General features: G+C 32.1%; 1 protein-coding gene across 2 annotated transcripts in view; it reads right to left on the bottom strand.

The window, feature by feature from the left end:
* PROS1 (protein S) overlaps positions 1–14855 on the bottom strand; it is a 69256-nt gene that overhangs the window by 17260 nt on the left and 37141 nt on the right. For both annotated transcript variants that reach the window (XM_019755543.3, XM_074333221.2), the window contains 6 exons: positions 14646–14732; positions 12881–13003; positions 12651–12782; positions 9577–9702; positions 6778–6899; positions 4435–4550 (listed from right to left, as the gene is read on the bottom strand). In XM_019755543.3, coding sequence (XP_019611102.3) covers positions 4435–4550; positions 6778–6899; positions 9577–9702; positions 12651–12782; positions 12881–13003; positions 14646–14732 — 706 coding nt within the window. The remainder of the gene's footprint in view (positions 1–4434; positions 4551–6777; positions 6900–9576; positions 9703–12650; positions 12783–12880; positions 13004–14645; positions 14733–14855) is intronic.

Here is a 14855-nt window from a genome sequence, read left to right as displayed (position 1 = left end):
CATCTGGATGATTGCAAACATAATTAAGTCTTTGTGTGTGGTAAAGAAGGTAAAATCAAAAACGTAAAAGTGTATTCCATTAGTTTGATTTCAAAAGCTCTTCAAACTCTAACTACATAAATCACCATACTAGAATACAGAGTAGCAGAGCTTAAAAGATATAGTCTAATATTAGCAAACCAAATTCAACAATACATTGAAAGGATCATACACTGTGATCAAGTGGGATTTATTCCAAAGATGCAAGAATGGTCCAACATCTACAAATCAATGTGATACACCACATTAACAAAATGAAGGATAAAAAGCACATGATCATCTCAAAAAATGCAAGAAAAATCTGACAAAATTCAACATCCATTTATGATAAAAATTCTCAACAAAGTGGGTATAGAGAGAATGTACCTCAGCGTAATAAAGGCCACATATAACAAACCAACAGCTAACATCATACTCAATGGGGAAAATGTGAAAGCTTTTCCTCTTTGATCAGCAACAAGACAAGGATGTGCACTTTCGCCACTTTTATTCAACAAAGTATTAGAAGCCCTAGCCACAGAAATTAGGCTGGAGAAAGATATAAAAGGCATCCAAATTGGAAAGGAAGAAGTAAAACTCTCACTATTTGCACATAACATGATAATATAGAGAGGAAAACTATCAAGACTTCACCAAAAAACTTTTAGAACTAATAAATAAATTCAGCAAAGTTGCAGGATACAAAATCAATATACAGATACCTGTGGTGTTTCTATACACTAATAACAAACAATCCGAAAGAGAAATTAAAAAACAATCCTATTTACAATTGCATCAAAAAGAATAAAATACCTAGTAATAAATTTAACCTAGGAGGTGAAAAGATCTGTACACTGAAAACTATAAGACACTGATATTAGACATTGAAGAAGCTAATAAATGGAAAACATTTGAGGCACATGGATAGGAAGAATTAATATTGTTGAAATGTCCATACTACCCAAAACAATCTACAGATTCAGAGCAATCCCTATCAAAATTCCAGTAGCATTTTTCATAGAGCTAGAACAAACAATTCCAAAATTTGTATGGAACCACAGAAGATCCCAAATAGCTAAAGCAATCTTGAGAAAGAAGAACAAAGCTAAAGGTATCATGCTGTCTGATTTCAAACTATACTACAAAGTTATAGTAATCGAAATAGTATATTAGCATAAAAACAGATGTACAGATCAATGGAACACAATTGAAAGTCCAGAAATAAATCCACACATAGGGATAACTAATTTATAACAAAGGAGTCAAGGACAAACAATGGAAAAAAGACAGTCTCTCCAATAAATAGTGTTGGAAAAAGTGAACAGCCCATGCAAAAGAATTAAACTACAGCACTACTTCACACCATACACAAAAATTAACTCGAAAGTGATTAAAGACTTGAATGTAAGACCTGAAACTATAAAATACATAAAAGAAAACATAGGAGGTAAACTCCTTGATATTGGTCTTAGCAATGTATTTGTGGATCTGACTCCAAGGCAAAGGAAATAAAAGCCAAAGTAAACAAATGGGACTACATCAAACTAAAAAGCTTCTACACAGCAAAGGAAACCATCATTAAAATGAAAAGGCTGGTGAACACACAATGGGATTTATAGATGATGTAATACAGAATTGTACACCTGAAATCTATGTAATTTTACTAACAATTGTCACCCCAATAAATTAAAAAAAAAATGAAAAGGCAACTTACTGAATGGGAGATAATATTTGCAAACCACAATCCGACAAGGAATTAATATCTAAAATACACAAAGAACTCATAGAACTCAACAACAACAAAAACAAACAACCTGATTAAAAATTTTATCAGAAGAACACAAAAGCATTAATTTAAAAAGATAAATGCACCCCTAGGTTCGCTGCAGCATTATTTACAATAGCCACAATATAAAAACAACCTCAGTGTTCATTGATAGATGAATGGATAAAGATGTGGCACTCGCACACAAATACACAACGGAATTCTACTCAGCCGTAAAAAGAGAATTAAATCTTTCTATTTCCATGGATGGACCTCGAGGGTATTATGCTAAGTGAAACAAATTTGATGGAGAAAGACAAATACTGCATGATTTCGCTCATATGTGGAATGCAAAACAAACTCATAAATACAGAGAACAAGGTGGTACCAGAGGGAAAAGAGGTTGGGGATTGGATGAAAGGAGTGAAGAGGGTCAATTGTATAGTGAATGATGGCCACGAGACTTTTGATGGTGATCACTTTGTAGTGTATACTTATGTTGAATTATAATGGTGTACACCTGAAACTTATATAATGTCATACACCAATTTTACCTAAAAAAAAAAGACATAGACTAGCCATGTGTTTGGAGGTATCTGAGCTCTGGCAATGCCTATTGCTATTAAGATTCTGGAGATATACATATCTATTACAAGGGAGGAAAAATCTTAGGGATGTTATTTTTAGATAATACGTATTGATTCAGTACTTTCAAGATTAGGACACTTGAAAGTTTCCAAGGGACCAAAAAGTCAAAATGATTGAAAAAAGACAAACAAGTGATAGGAAAAGTAGTTGTATAACTATTAGTCATCAGAGTTAAAATAAAGATAATTTAAGTTAAAAAGTCAGGACTTTGGATAATACTAAATAAGGCAAAGAATTCCACACCCTTTTCCACACATACAGTAGTTTAAATAGCAATAGAGAGGTTCCATTTGCAATAGGGCATGGATCTACCTCAAATGGAACAAAGAAAAGGTGATAGGATAAATTTTTAATCATGGAATTCCAAGGAAATATTCTAAAGAGGTAAATCTGGAGTTAAGTATATTGGATGGATAATAATGTAGTAGAAACTTACTGTACTCAGATTATTTTATTTAAAAAAAATTCCTTAGAATAGAATCTTATCATACACTCTTTCATAATCATCACATTTTGCTCCTGTGAAACATGTGTTATCTTGCCAAGATCCAAAGCTGTGTATGCTCAGAATCTCACAGAAGTTGATCCTATTATGGAGATAATTTCCTTCTCTTTGTAAAATCATGCTAAACCAGTAATTCAAAGAATTGTGTTCTGCATACTTTCTTTCTGGAATACATCAACATACTGATTCATTATACTGGGGAACAATTCATTATTTTCAGAAGTATTGTAGAGTGAAAAAAAAAAAGATTGAATTTGTTAACTTTTGGGTAGGGTAAGTAATTGATCCTGGGAGACAGAGCTGAAGGAATTTGAAAAAAAAAAAAGAAAAAAATCAAAAAAGCGCTAGCTGTTCTTTGTGTTGGTTGCACAGGTGGAAGTTTACAAAAATTCATCAAGCTGTACATTTAAGACATGTAATTTCTGTATATATTACACTTCAATAAAAAGCTTAAATTAAGTACCTAACTATCTAAATAAATAAATACTGGGAAGAATAAATATTTGAGCCAACATTAGAGGCCAAGCTACTGTGAATTGTCTGAACGTGCCCGAAGGTATGCAATAATTATTTTTTCTTCTCTCATTGTCATTCGCATTGCAAGGAACCATTGTCTCCAATCACTATTATTTACTCTGAGATGTTAAAGGGGAAAACCAGGTCTTAGTGGAGAATGGAGTGTTGAAGGAGCATAATTACACCAGTGAATCTTAGTATAAATTTCAATGTTCCTTAATGCTAAGATTTCTATGAATTTATATTTAATGAATAACCAATAATACATCTAATGAAATAAATTCTAAATATGCATGCTTATTTAATTAATATATTTTAAAATTGCAGTCTAGAATCACTCTCAAACATGTTTCCTTTCCATTATTCCAACAAAACTCCAATTTCTTTTTTCAAACAGTGTATGGCTTTGAGAAAATTTGATAGTTAAAGTAAAATCATGATTCAAAAACATAAGCAACTACTTCCTCCCTAAAGTCAAGCTAACTACAGGAATAGCAGAGAATGTACTCAGATAGTCTACTAAAATCATGTGATACATTTCTTTAAATGTTTGTAAGCAATCTTATGAATTTTGATTAATAACTATGAATATAACCATATTTAAAAGTAACAGAGTACGTTCTCATTACTTAGTTTTTGAAACACGTATAAAAAAGAATGAACATTTTACACATAAACATTAAATCTACTTTCCCAGCTTCTTAATAAATATGTACTCGCTAGAAAAGGAAGAATGAGGGGATAAGGTAAAACGATCATTGGGGAAGGTCAGCCTAGAGTGACCCAAATTGGTTCCAACATGAAAAGTACACATGTGAAGGAGCAAATTCACTTTAGGGTTCCCGATGTCATCTGATTGATCATATACCAAATTTATCTGATTTATAATGCAAGTTCATACATTTTAAACCTTTTTAGTCACTTCCTTCTTCCGTCCTAACCTGCTTACTTCTAGAAATTATCACTGACATTATTATCTCACCTGGTGACATCTGGCAGGCGAAATTTTAGAAATAAAACAACCCCTACAAATTGCTCTGCCAAGTAAAGTAGCTCATAATTTTTGTCAAGGTTCAAGGGAAGGCACACTGGAACAACCTGGAGAAAAGAAAAGAAAACAAACAAACTGCACATTTTACTGCTTGGTGTTTTTGGCAGATTATGCATCCTTTCTCTGGTTCCTTCCTAATGTTGTCAAATGTACCCTCTGTGACACACTAAAATAAATTAAGTCCACGTTGGTAATAATAAAGCAATATATTTTACTTCCTTGTATATAATCTATCAGTATAACCTCCAAGAATATGTGTGTTTTAAAATCTTGTTCAATGTGTGTGGCTTCAGATTTTTTGTCCTTAATGTTTCCTTTGTAAATCCCAGTACGAAATACAAACTTTGTCTTCTAATAACAACATATATCCCCTTAACTAACTAGTATAGGTATGATACCTTCTATAAATTATATCTGAAAATTATTTTCATTTGGAGTCAGAAATAGGTGGAAAAGTTAATGTACCAATAAATAGTGCCTCATTCATTTACTCATTCATTATTAAGTAAAATTTTTCTGAGCAAAAATTGTGCTATCAAGATAGCAAAGGAAATATTGAAAAACCTACATGGGATAAATATAAATAAGATATCTTTGTTTCCAAGGAAGCTACAAAAAAGTGATTTTTGAGTCACTAAATCTGATATCAAGAACTTTTTTCCTAAGAATAAAAATAAACATTAAAATGGAAATCCTGTTAAGGATAAGTTCTTGGGCATAAATAGATGATATAGATATAGATATAGATATAGATATAGATATAGATATAGATATAGATATAGATATAGATATAGATATAGATATAGATATAGATATAGATATAGATATAGATATAGATATAGATATAGATATAGATATAGATATAGATATAGATATAGATATAGATATACCGTGTTTCCCCAAAAATAAGACCTAGCCGGACAATCAGCTCTCATGCGTCTTTTAGAGCAAAAATTAATATAAGACCAGGTCTTATTGTACTATAATATAAGACCAAGTCTTTAATATAATAAATATAATATAATATAATATAATATAATATAATATAATATAATATAATATAATATAATACCAGGTCTTATATTAACTTTTGTTCCAAAAGACGCATGAAAGCTGGTTCTCCAGCTAGGTCTTATTCTCAGGGAAACATGGTAGATAGATATATAGATATTTTGGAAGGAATCGTGTACATAGCACTGTGTTAAATCAAGGTCCGGAAATAACATCTCATTTCTCTTAGAACTTTAATAAATCTATTGCAAGGTAGATAGTGATGTGTAACTGCAACAAATACTGAAATAGTAAGAGACTAAATTACAAAATAGATATTCACACAGCATGGCATTTCAGTTAATTACTACCAAAGTTACTACATATGCCAACTAACTTCCTTACCTTCCTTTACCAAGTAGGTAGCATAATATTGAACGCTACATTTTTTTGGACATCTAACAGCTTTGTCTTAATAATAAAGAGGTATATGTATACACATGATTGAATCATTATTATTTAGGATTTTTTTCTTTTTACTCATAATCATGTAAAATTTTACCTTTACTTGTAAAAAATAAAAGAGATGCAAGAATTGAACTAATGATCACTAACACATGATGCTTATTTAGGAAAAAAATAGCTTCAGAGGTTGACCTATTTATTTCAATAAAGGGAAAACTAGAACCTACCCCAACATTCAATTTCTGGGCTAATTATGTGTTAATTCATAGTAACTAAAAGCAAGGTTGAGAGATACAGATGAACAAAACCAAACTCTCTGAAATTTGATAAATTTAAACACCACTACATCTTCTATTCTGACAAAGTTGTTTCCACCTAAGATTTTATGAGCACTCTTACAAGTACTGACATGCTTAAGACGTGATCAAACTTGTCAGAATGGTCAATAAAAAAAAGTAGACACTATTGAAACGTTTTCACTAAAGTTTCTATGGAAGATTTTTTTCTCACAGGGGAGTATAAACCTCAGCTTTCCTTAAGTTTCTTAAATAAACATACATTTTGCAAATGTACATGCTACGCAGGTGAGCACTCTCTGATCTGTAACCCTGCAGCCTTTTTTTAACCCAGCCACTCCCAATGTTTATGACTTCCATGACCATAATTAGTAAATAGATGGTGACTCATAGCCTAGATAGAACTACAGCAATTATTGTAGAACATCTGTATTTTCCTGACTTACCTCAGCTATGTGGAAATAAGTACCAAGATCTCTTATTTTAGAAAAGAGATGGGAAGTTTAACATTGCAAAATGTTACCTCACAACTCTTCTGATCTTGGGAAAGTTTGAATCCTTTCTTCCCGTCACAATAACAAGAATAACCTCCAGGGTAATTCACACAAAGTTGAGCACACATGTGCTCAGAGCATTCATCCACATCTGGAGTAAAAGAGAAGATAAATCTTAGTATCTCTTAAATGTTCAATCCAATAGAAGGAGTATTCTGATTTTAGTTTGAGACACCAATGATAATAGACCGTTAGTGAAAGAAATCTCTGATATCAATTTACATTTAAACACTTTGCATGAAAATTTAAATGAGTTACCAGTGTAATTTCTATTTATTTACCAATCTGAAACAACAAATTTAATGTATAAATTCATTAATTATAATTAATAAAAAATATAACAAGTATGCTAATTTTCTGATTTTGAATTTGAGGGAAAAACAGACTGAGAGTCTCAAGTTCATTGTCATTTCTGATTATATAATTCCATCAAGACTACCTCCCAATTCTTTGAAGAAAAGAAAAGGAAGGGGAGGGAAAGGAGAGGGGAGTGGAGGGTGGGGGTGAGGATAGGAAGATAAGGAAGATCCCTTTTAACTGAAGGTCAATGTAATTGAGGATTAAATGACAATATCATAAACACCTGACTTTTCATCATGCCATGATTAATGGTGGCAATAAATTTAAGGACATATCTTTATTTTTTTCTGAACACATCTTTAAAAAACAAACAAACAAAAACCTCACTATGCTATATTACCTCCCATATTGTAAAATCTTCTGTCCCCACTCCACATTTTGAGAATATCATTCTTTAAAAGCTGTAATAATATGCTTCAGCTGAAGTCCACTTCAGACCTACCAAGATCCTTGACCTTTTCAATGAATGTACCCTGTGATACTTGAAAATTCCCAAAGTCCTAAGGGCTATTATAGCATAAAAATTCCTTAATATTTAAAATTCTTTAAAATATGGCTGGCTCAGTGGCTCAGGTGGTTAGAGCTCCATGCTCCTAACTCTGAAGGCTGCCGGTTCAATTCCCACATGGGCCACTGGGCTCAACCACAAGGTTGCCAGTTCAATTCCTTGAGTCCCACAAGGGATGGTGGGCAGCGCCCCCTGCAACTAAAATTGACCATGGCACCTTGAGCTGAGCTCCCAAATGGCTCAGTTGGTTGGAGCGCATCCTCTTAACCACAAGGTTGCCAGTTCAATTCCTCGACTGCTGCAAGGGATGGTGGGCTGCGCCCCCTGCAACTAAAGATTGAAAATGGCAACTAGACTTGGAGTTGAGCTGCGCCCTCCACATCTAGATTGAAGGACAGCAACTTGGAGCTGATGGGCCCTGGAGAAATACACTCTTCTCCAATATTCCCCAATAAATCTTAAAAAACAAAACAAAACAAAAAAAACCCCTAATTTGTAAAAAAAAAAAAAAAAAAAATTCTTTAAAATAAAACCCCCAAAGTAGTGATGCCTCAATATCATTATAATTGAATGAGATATGATTAAAGTAATAAAATATTACATATGTCATGTAAATCTTTTTTAAAAAATATGTCATTCATTGTATAAAACTACAATATAGATGATGAAGTTGTCTGGCTAATGATAAATCTACAAACACTTAGGGCTTACCACAGTAATTTTTATTTGGAGTGGTGGGAAAGTAGATACGGTATGTGTGTGGGAGGGGTTTGGTGAGTGAATGAGGAGGTAAGGTATCAAAATCTCAAGAGGAGTATATATAACTGAAAAAAAAAAAAAAAACCTATTCTAAAATTATTATCGATTTAGGCAAATTCGTAGAGACAGAAAGTAGATTAGAGGTTACCAGGGGTGGGGAGAGGGAAGAAGGGCAATTTATTGCTAATGGTTACAGAGTTCTGTGTGGGGTGATGAAAAAGTTTTGGAACAGACAGTGGTAATGGCTGAGCAACTATATGAAATGTAATTAACGCCACTGAATTGTACACTTAAAAATGGTTAAAAGAGCACATTGTAGCTTATATATAGTTTGCCACAATAGAAAAATTACTATTGATTAGATTAGTTTTAGTCATGATACGAAATTCATTTTGAAATTTAAAAAATTTTATGGAGGAATGTGAGATAATCTGTGTATATTCATGATTTAAAAAAAAAAGTCCCCTAATCCATCTAAGTTACCTGAGGCAAACAAGGCAACTCTACTGCAACCAAATGAAATAATAACAAGTCCAAGAGCTGACCATAATCCACAGGCACTAACATTACTAATCAGTACTTCTCTAATTTCTGGAGCTTACTTATCATTTGGTTAAGATGAAACTTTTCTTTTATACGTATTTAATTATAACAGAACTATGTCATTTCTATTTTACAACAAAAGACATTACTGACACATGCCCAGAAAATCATTGATAAACTTGGTATAAAATCGGTTTCTAACCACCTTTGTAACACCCATGTGCTTTTCAAACTTGTCTTCCTTTTTGTGACGTGTGTGTTTTTCCTTCCAGCTTGAAATTATTTTATCTTTGAATATTATCTAAATGATGTGAAAATGAATTTATTTTGTTTTTATCAGACATGTGAGATCTCCAATCCATATGTAGCTTAGACGGCCAATCGTAGCGCATAATACTAAACCTAAAGACCATGAGTCTTCTATACTTTTGTTTTCCAAGGAAGCCAATGACTACACAATTCCCCGAACTGTATCATGGATTTTACCACCTTAGAAAATCTGGTTGTTGATGTCAAACAGAACCAATGCTTCTAATATCAAATCAGAGTTCAAACCCACCCTTCTCCACCATCAGCAATGACACCACCACAACTCTACCTTTACAAGACTTTGATGAGGGATTGTATGTGTAGCCTTCAGGGCATTCACATTCAAAGTCTCCTGGGATGTTCTTGCATACTGCTGTGCCACAAATGCCTGGCATCACAGAGCATTCATCCACATCTGTAAATGAAACAAATATATTAAAAAACATTTTTCCCATACCAGAAGATGCTAGGCAAAGAACACTTAAACTGTGTTTTCTGGATCTCGTTTAATATATGAAATAAAACAGCAGAATACCTGGGAATAACAAAATATTAAATCTATCATCATATTTTAATTCACTTCAATATGATTTCTTTATACAAACACAAAGAGAATTTGATTGATGTTTACCATGTTCCTTTGTAGTTATGTAAAAGAAAGAGAAAGCTTTAGGTTTTGTTTTGTTTTTTATCTACCAGGTTATAGCATGAAAATAAATGGGATAAGAGATTCAACATATTCTTATTATGTATTCCTAAATACATATTTCTGATTTATAGTCTTAAAAGTATATTCACTCCGTATTATCACAAATATAAAAAATAAAAATGAGTTGGCTCATCAGTCTTACATTTGTCCCTTGAAAATGGACAATAGCTAAAACTGCATATCACTATTGTTGCCTAAAGTGTTCAGGAGTGATTCAAATGTAAAATGAGATTGAGCAAGGTCTCAAAGTATTTATAAAATTGCAGGTAATACTATACAAATTTTAGTGCTAAATTAATATTCCTGAAATTTCATATGTATTTATTATATTGCATGGTAGAGTAGGAGACAAAGTATTGATTGCTATTAGTTACTAAATAAGCACTTGTGGAAAAAAACACAACAAGTGACAGAAATAGTTCAATGGAGATTTAATTATTAGTGGATTTTTCTCATCTGTACTCTCTGGAGAAAGGCAAGTTCAAAATGGAAAATATACTTTCTACTCTAAACAGTTAAGAGTTTAATTTTTCCAGACTAATAGCCAAAATTTCAGACATAGTTTTATTTAAAATGACATGCACAAAAGTAACAGAGTCAATCCCTGTGGTAAAGGAATTTTTCTGTATCTTAATTGTGTCAGTGTCCGTATCCTGGGTGTGATAATGTACTATAGTTGTGTAAAATCTTACTCAATGGGGAAAATTGGGTAAAGGGTACATGGGATCTCTTTTTACTACTTCTTAAAACAGCATGTGAATCTACAATTACTTCAAAATAAAATGTTTAATATTTTTTAAAGAGCTATAAAATCCTTTAAAAGAAAGTAAAAACATATGCCTTAAATTATCTGGTCTGAGGCAAGGAAGTATCTAAATCATATGAGTTCAGGTTATAGAGCACATTGTTTTTGATTTTATGACTCTATACTGACATCTAATGACTGATGGAAACTTTTATTCTTGCACTTTTAGACATTTATAACTTGATCCCAAGCATATCCCCATCTTGGCAAAAGCTCTGCTGTAATAGTTGTGTGTATATATATATATATATATATATATATATATATATATATATATATATACATATATATATTCTTCTAATAGTTTTGTACTCTGTACTTAGGTATCATGGATAAAAAGCTATGTAAATGAAATATACAAGACCGTGTTTTCTCTCATCTGGGATGTTCTTATTTATACAAGTATTTTTTGTAAAATAGTTTATATACACGTGATAAATTAAATGGATAAGTATTAAATATGTATTAATTAAAAGTGTAAGTCATAAATTCTTTAGACGGACAGACTATTCAAGTATTTAAAGGCAGAAGTACGAATGGGTATTATTTTCTTGTGGGATATTTGTGGTATCCTGCATTATGATGGTTTCCGATAACTGGTGTTCTAATGATAATCAGTATTCTAAATTTCTAACCACAAAAAGACCTTCAAACAGACAAATAAGAAAGATATATGGTCACAAATTAAATATGTGTTTAGAAGAAACTGTTAGTTAATATAGTTCACGTTAGTCATTTAGCTGCACTTTAAATAATAAACTATACTAACAAAACACTACAAAGCAGTGAGGGACAGACCATTTCTTGACTATGAATTGAATTTGGGGATTTACCAAAGCAGATATGAATTGAGTTGAATGAGAAACGTTTACATTGTAATTTACTAATTTTTTTTTATCTTGTAGCAAGAAGAAAGTGAGTAGCAGGAAGAGGAGAAAAAGAAAGAGAGGGAAGGAAGGAGGAAAGGACAAAGTAAAGAAGAAGAAAATGAAATGAAGAAGGAAGGAGAAAAGGAAGGAAGGGGAAGAAAGAAAAACTCGCTCCCAGTTTCTAAAGGCAAAATTTAACTACTGGCTGGAAAATTGCATTTTTAGTGACCCACAAACCTAGCACTTATATTTAAAGATCCAGTTATGGTAGTTAAAGCAATTTAATGGAAAAGACATTATGCAGAGAGAAAGAAGTCAAAATTCAGGGGAAAGAAAAATAAAAGAAATACACTAGTAAAATGACTGTTAAAAAGCTAAATTGACAGGAATTATTTAGGTCTGAAATTTAAAGAAAAAGAGTTATGACCAATGATGTGATCTTAAATGTACAAAAGGAAAGAAAAGTAGATTTTCATTTTTCCCAAAACCACAAAAGGAAATGAGGTGCAAGATGAAGGGTTTACATTGGAAATTAGAGGTATTTCTGACAAAGAAATATAAAATAAAATGAAAGAAATTATTCAGGATTGTGCTGGCATCCTTTGTATAATTGTTTATCTTATTGGAATAAAGGAAATTATAGTGTCTGAAAAGAAGTGTAGTATACAAGGACTTGCAGTGAAACGTTACTTTATCACCATATAATGAAATTCTTCATTAAAACATGCTCATGTGTGTGCACACACATATACACACAATAAGAAACAATGAAATACTCTATAAATAATAAAATGCCCTATAAACAATAAACTAAAATGCAGTCCCATAATATCACAAGGCTTTAAAGTGGATAATAATGTATATTCATTAAAACAACTTACAACCAAAGAGTTTTCCAAGAATTTCCTGAGGAAATTTCTCTAACTAAATTTGGTCTCACACAGCAAATACGTTTTTATTCTACCTTCTTGCTCTCTTACCTTTGCAGTCCTTTTTATTTGAAAGCATAACATAACCACTTTTACAGGAACATTGGTAACTTCCAAGTGTATTGACACAAATCTGACTGCAAGCTCCATTGATATTTGAGGGATTTTCACATTCATTTATGTCTAAAACAGAGGGAAATAAATTATTTTTAAAAGTGATAAAGCCTTCAGAAAACTTTCCAGGTCAATCCAGCGAAGCCAGGTGGGTTTATTATACATACCAAATTCACACTTGCTTCCTCGCCAACCTGATTTACAAATGCAAGTGAATGAAGCTTGGCCATCCTTGCAGATCCTATATCCATCTTCATTGCATGGCAGAGGATTACACTGGTCTGGAATGGCTGAAGGAAATAGACATCTATTTAATTTTTACCACATGCCATGGTAAAATAAAATTATATGTCCTTTAATAGAAATCCAGTGCATGAAGCCTATAACAATGAAAAAAAACTGTAACTCCTTCCTTGAAATCATACTTTTTCATGAAGAAGTGAGTCCATTAAACAAACCTTTGCAATTATTTTGCAAAAGGAAACTACTTTTATATCTGCAACTATATACAGTATTTTATACTCTAATTTAGATATTTTTTCACATATATTACCTTATTTGACCCTTAAAACAATTCCATGAGATATGCAGAACAAATAAAACTACTCTCAATATCAAAATAGAAAAAAATTGGGGCCTTCCAATTTGGGCTAACATGGAGTAACAGGGATCAGACTTATCCTCCTGCCTGAAATACATAGAACTCTTGTCAACATACATGAAACAATGGTTTTCAGACATTGGACAACAGGTAGCAGAGTACTATGATTCTTAGGGGAGGAACATTTTCTTCATAAAATGTCACAGCACTTTATCACTATCTTAAATGATATGCCCATTTGTTTCTTTATTCATTTGTGGTTTCTTCCTCTTCACTAGACACTGCAGTTCCTACACATTTCCACACCTGCTTTTCAAGTCTTTTTAGTCAACTCTGCAAGTTCCTTTCATCTTTCCAGTACATTCTCCTCTGCTTAAGTTAGTCAGAGGAAATTTCTGCTACTTGAAAACAAAACAAAACTTTAAAACCTAACTGAAACTTAAGAACCAAAATTTTCCAAAAAAAAAAGTCCTCATAAAAGCATCAAGTTTTTTTTGTTTTTTTTTGAAAAGTAATAATAAATTAGGTATTACTTAAAGTGATAGAAAGATTAATCAGGAAATTATTATCAAATTATTTCCCTGTTCTCTGATAAATTTTATAAAAGATGAAGCATAAATTAAATATACGTGATCAGACAAACTTATGTAATTATAACCAACTTTAGAAAAATTCAGACAAATATCTAGATACTACCAATGCTGCATGTAAAATAGTCACTGGACAAACATCCCAATTTATATCTTGCAATTTCACCTTCTTCTCTCTGACTCTCAGTTGGGAAATTGGTAAATCAGAGACAAATAATCTACCAGACCCTATATGAACTTCAGAGGGAGAAAGCTAATTTGATATCATAACATTTTCTACATTTAAGCTATTGATGCCAAAAGTTAAAAGAAAAACCTATCTCCACTTTGACCTATTAATCAACTGTAACATTTGGTCATACTACATGATTATGCAACCACAGCCAAAATAAAGCTGTGGAGAATAAAATTCTGAAGTCAATGACCTAAACCTTAGTAAACAAGGTACCTGTTCAATTTTAACGTTCTGTGGAAAATGATTTTGAGTAAAACAGCAGCATTTACACCTGAAATACATTCTTTCAAATGTGTTTTGAGAACACCTCATTGCTGGGCATACCCTTCCAGGGTTCATTTGTTGATTTTTAAACAATAGTTATATTTACATGGGTGTACTTTGCTGGGTATACCCTTCCAGGGTTCATTTGTTGATTTTTAAATAATAGTTATATTTACATGGGTGTACTTTACTTGCATGTTTTCATTTTCTTTTGTTTTTAAATTGATTGTAGAGGTGTTTACCATTGACGCAGCTCCTTAGGTCAGGGCTAGCATCAGTTGACTGACGTGCAGGACTGAATACGCCAATTCGGAAAGAGCTAAGACAACCTGTAAATACAAACAAATGTCATCTTTTTAGAATAGATATGCTTACTTGATCTGAAATCAAAGTAGAAATTATCCAGAGAGGTACAGTATTTATGCTCCTGTGGATTTACAGGATTCAGCATT

Source organism: Rhinolophus sinicus, chromosome 17, assembly GCF_057876585.1.
Source record: "Rhinolophus sinicus isolate RSI-liver-muscle chromosome 17, RSI-T2T, whole genome shotgun sequence".
NCBI lineage: Eukaryota > Metazoa > Chordata > Mammalia > Chiroptera > Rhinolophidae > Rhinolophus > Rhinolophus sinicus.
Note: the sequence above shows the minus strand (reverse complement) of the source record. Positions and strands in the feature narration are given on the sequence as shown.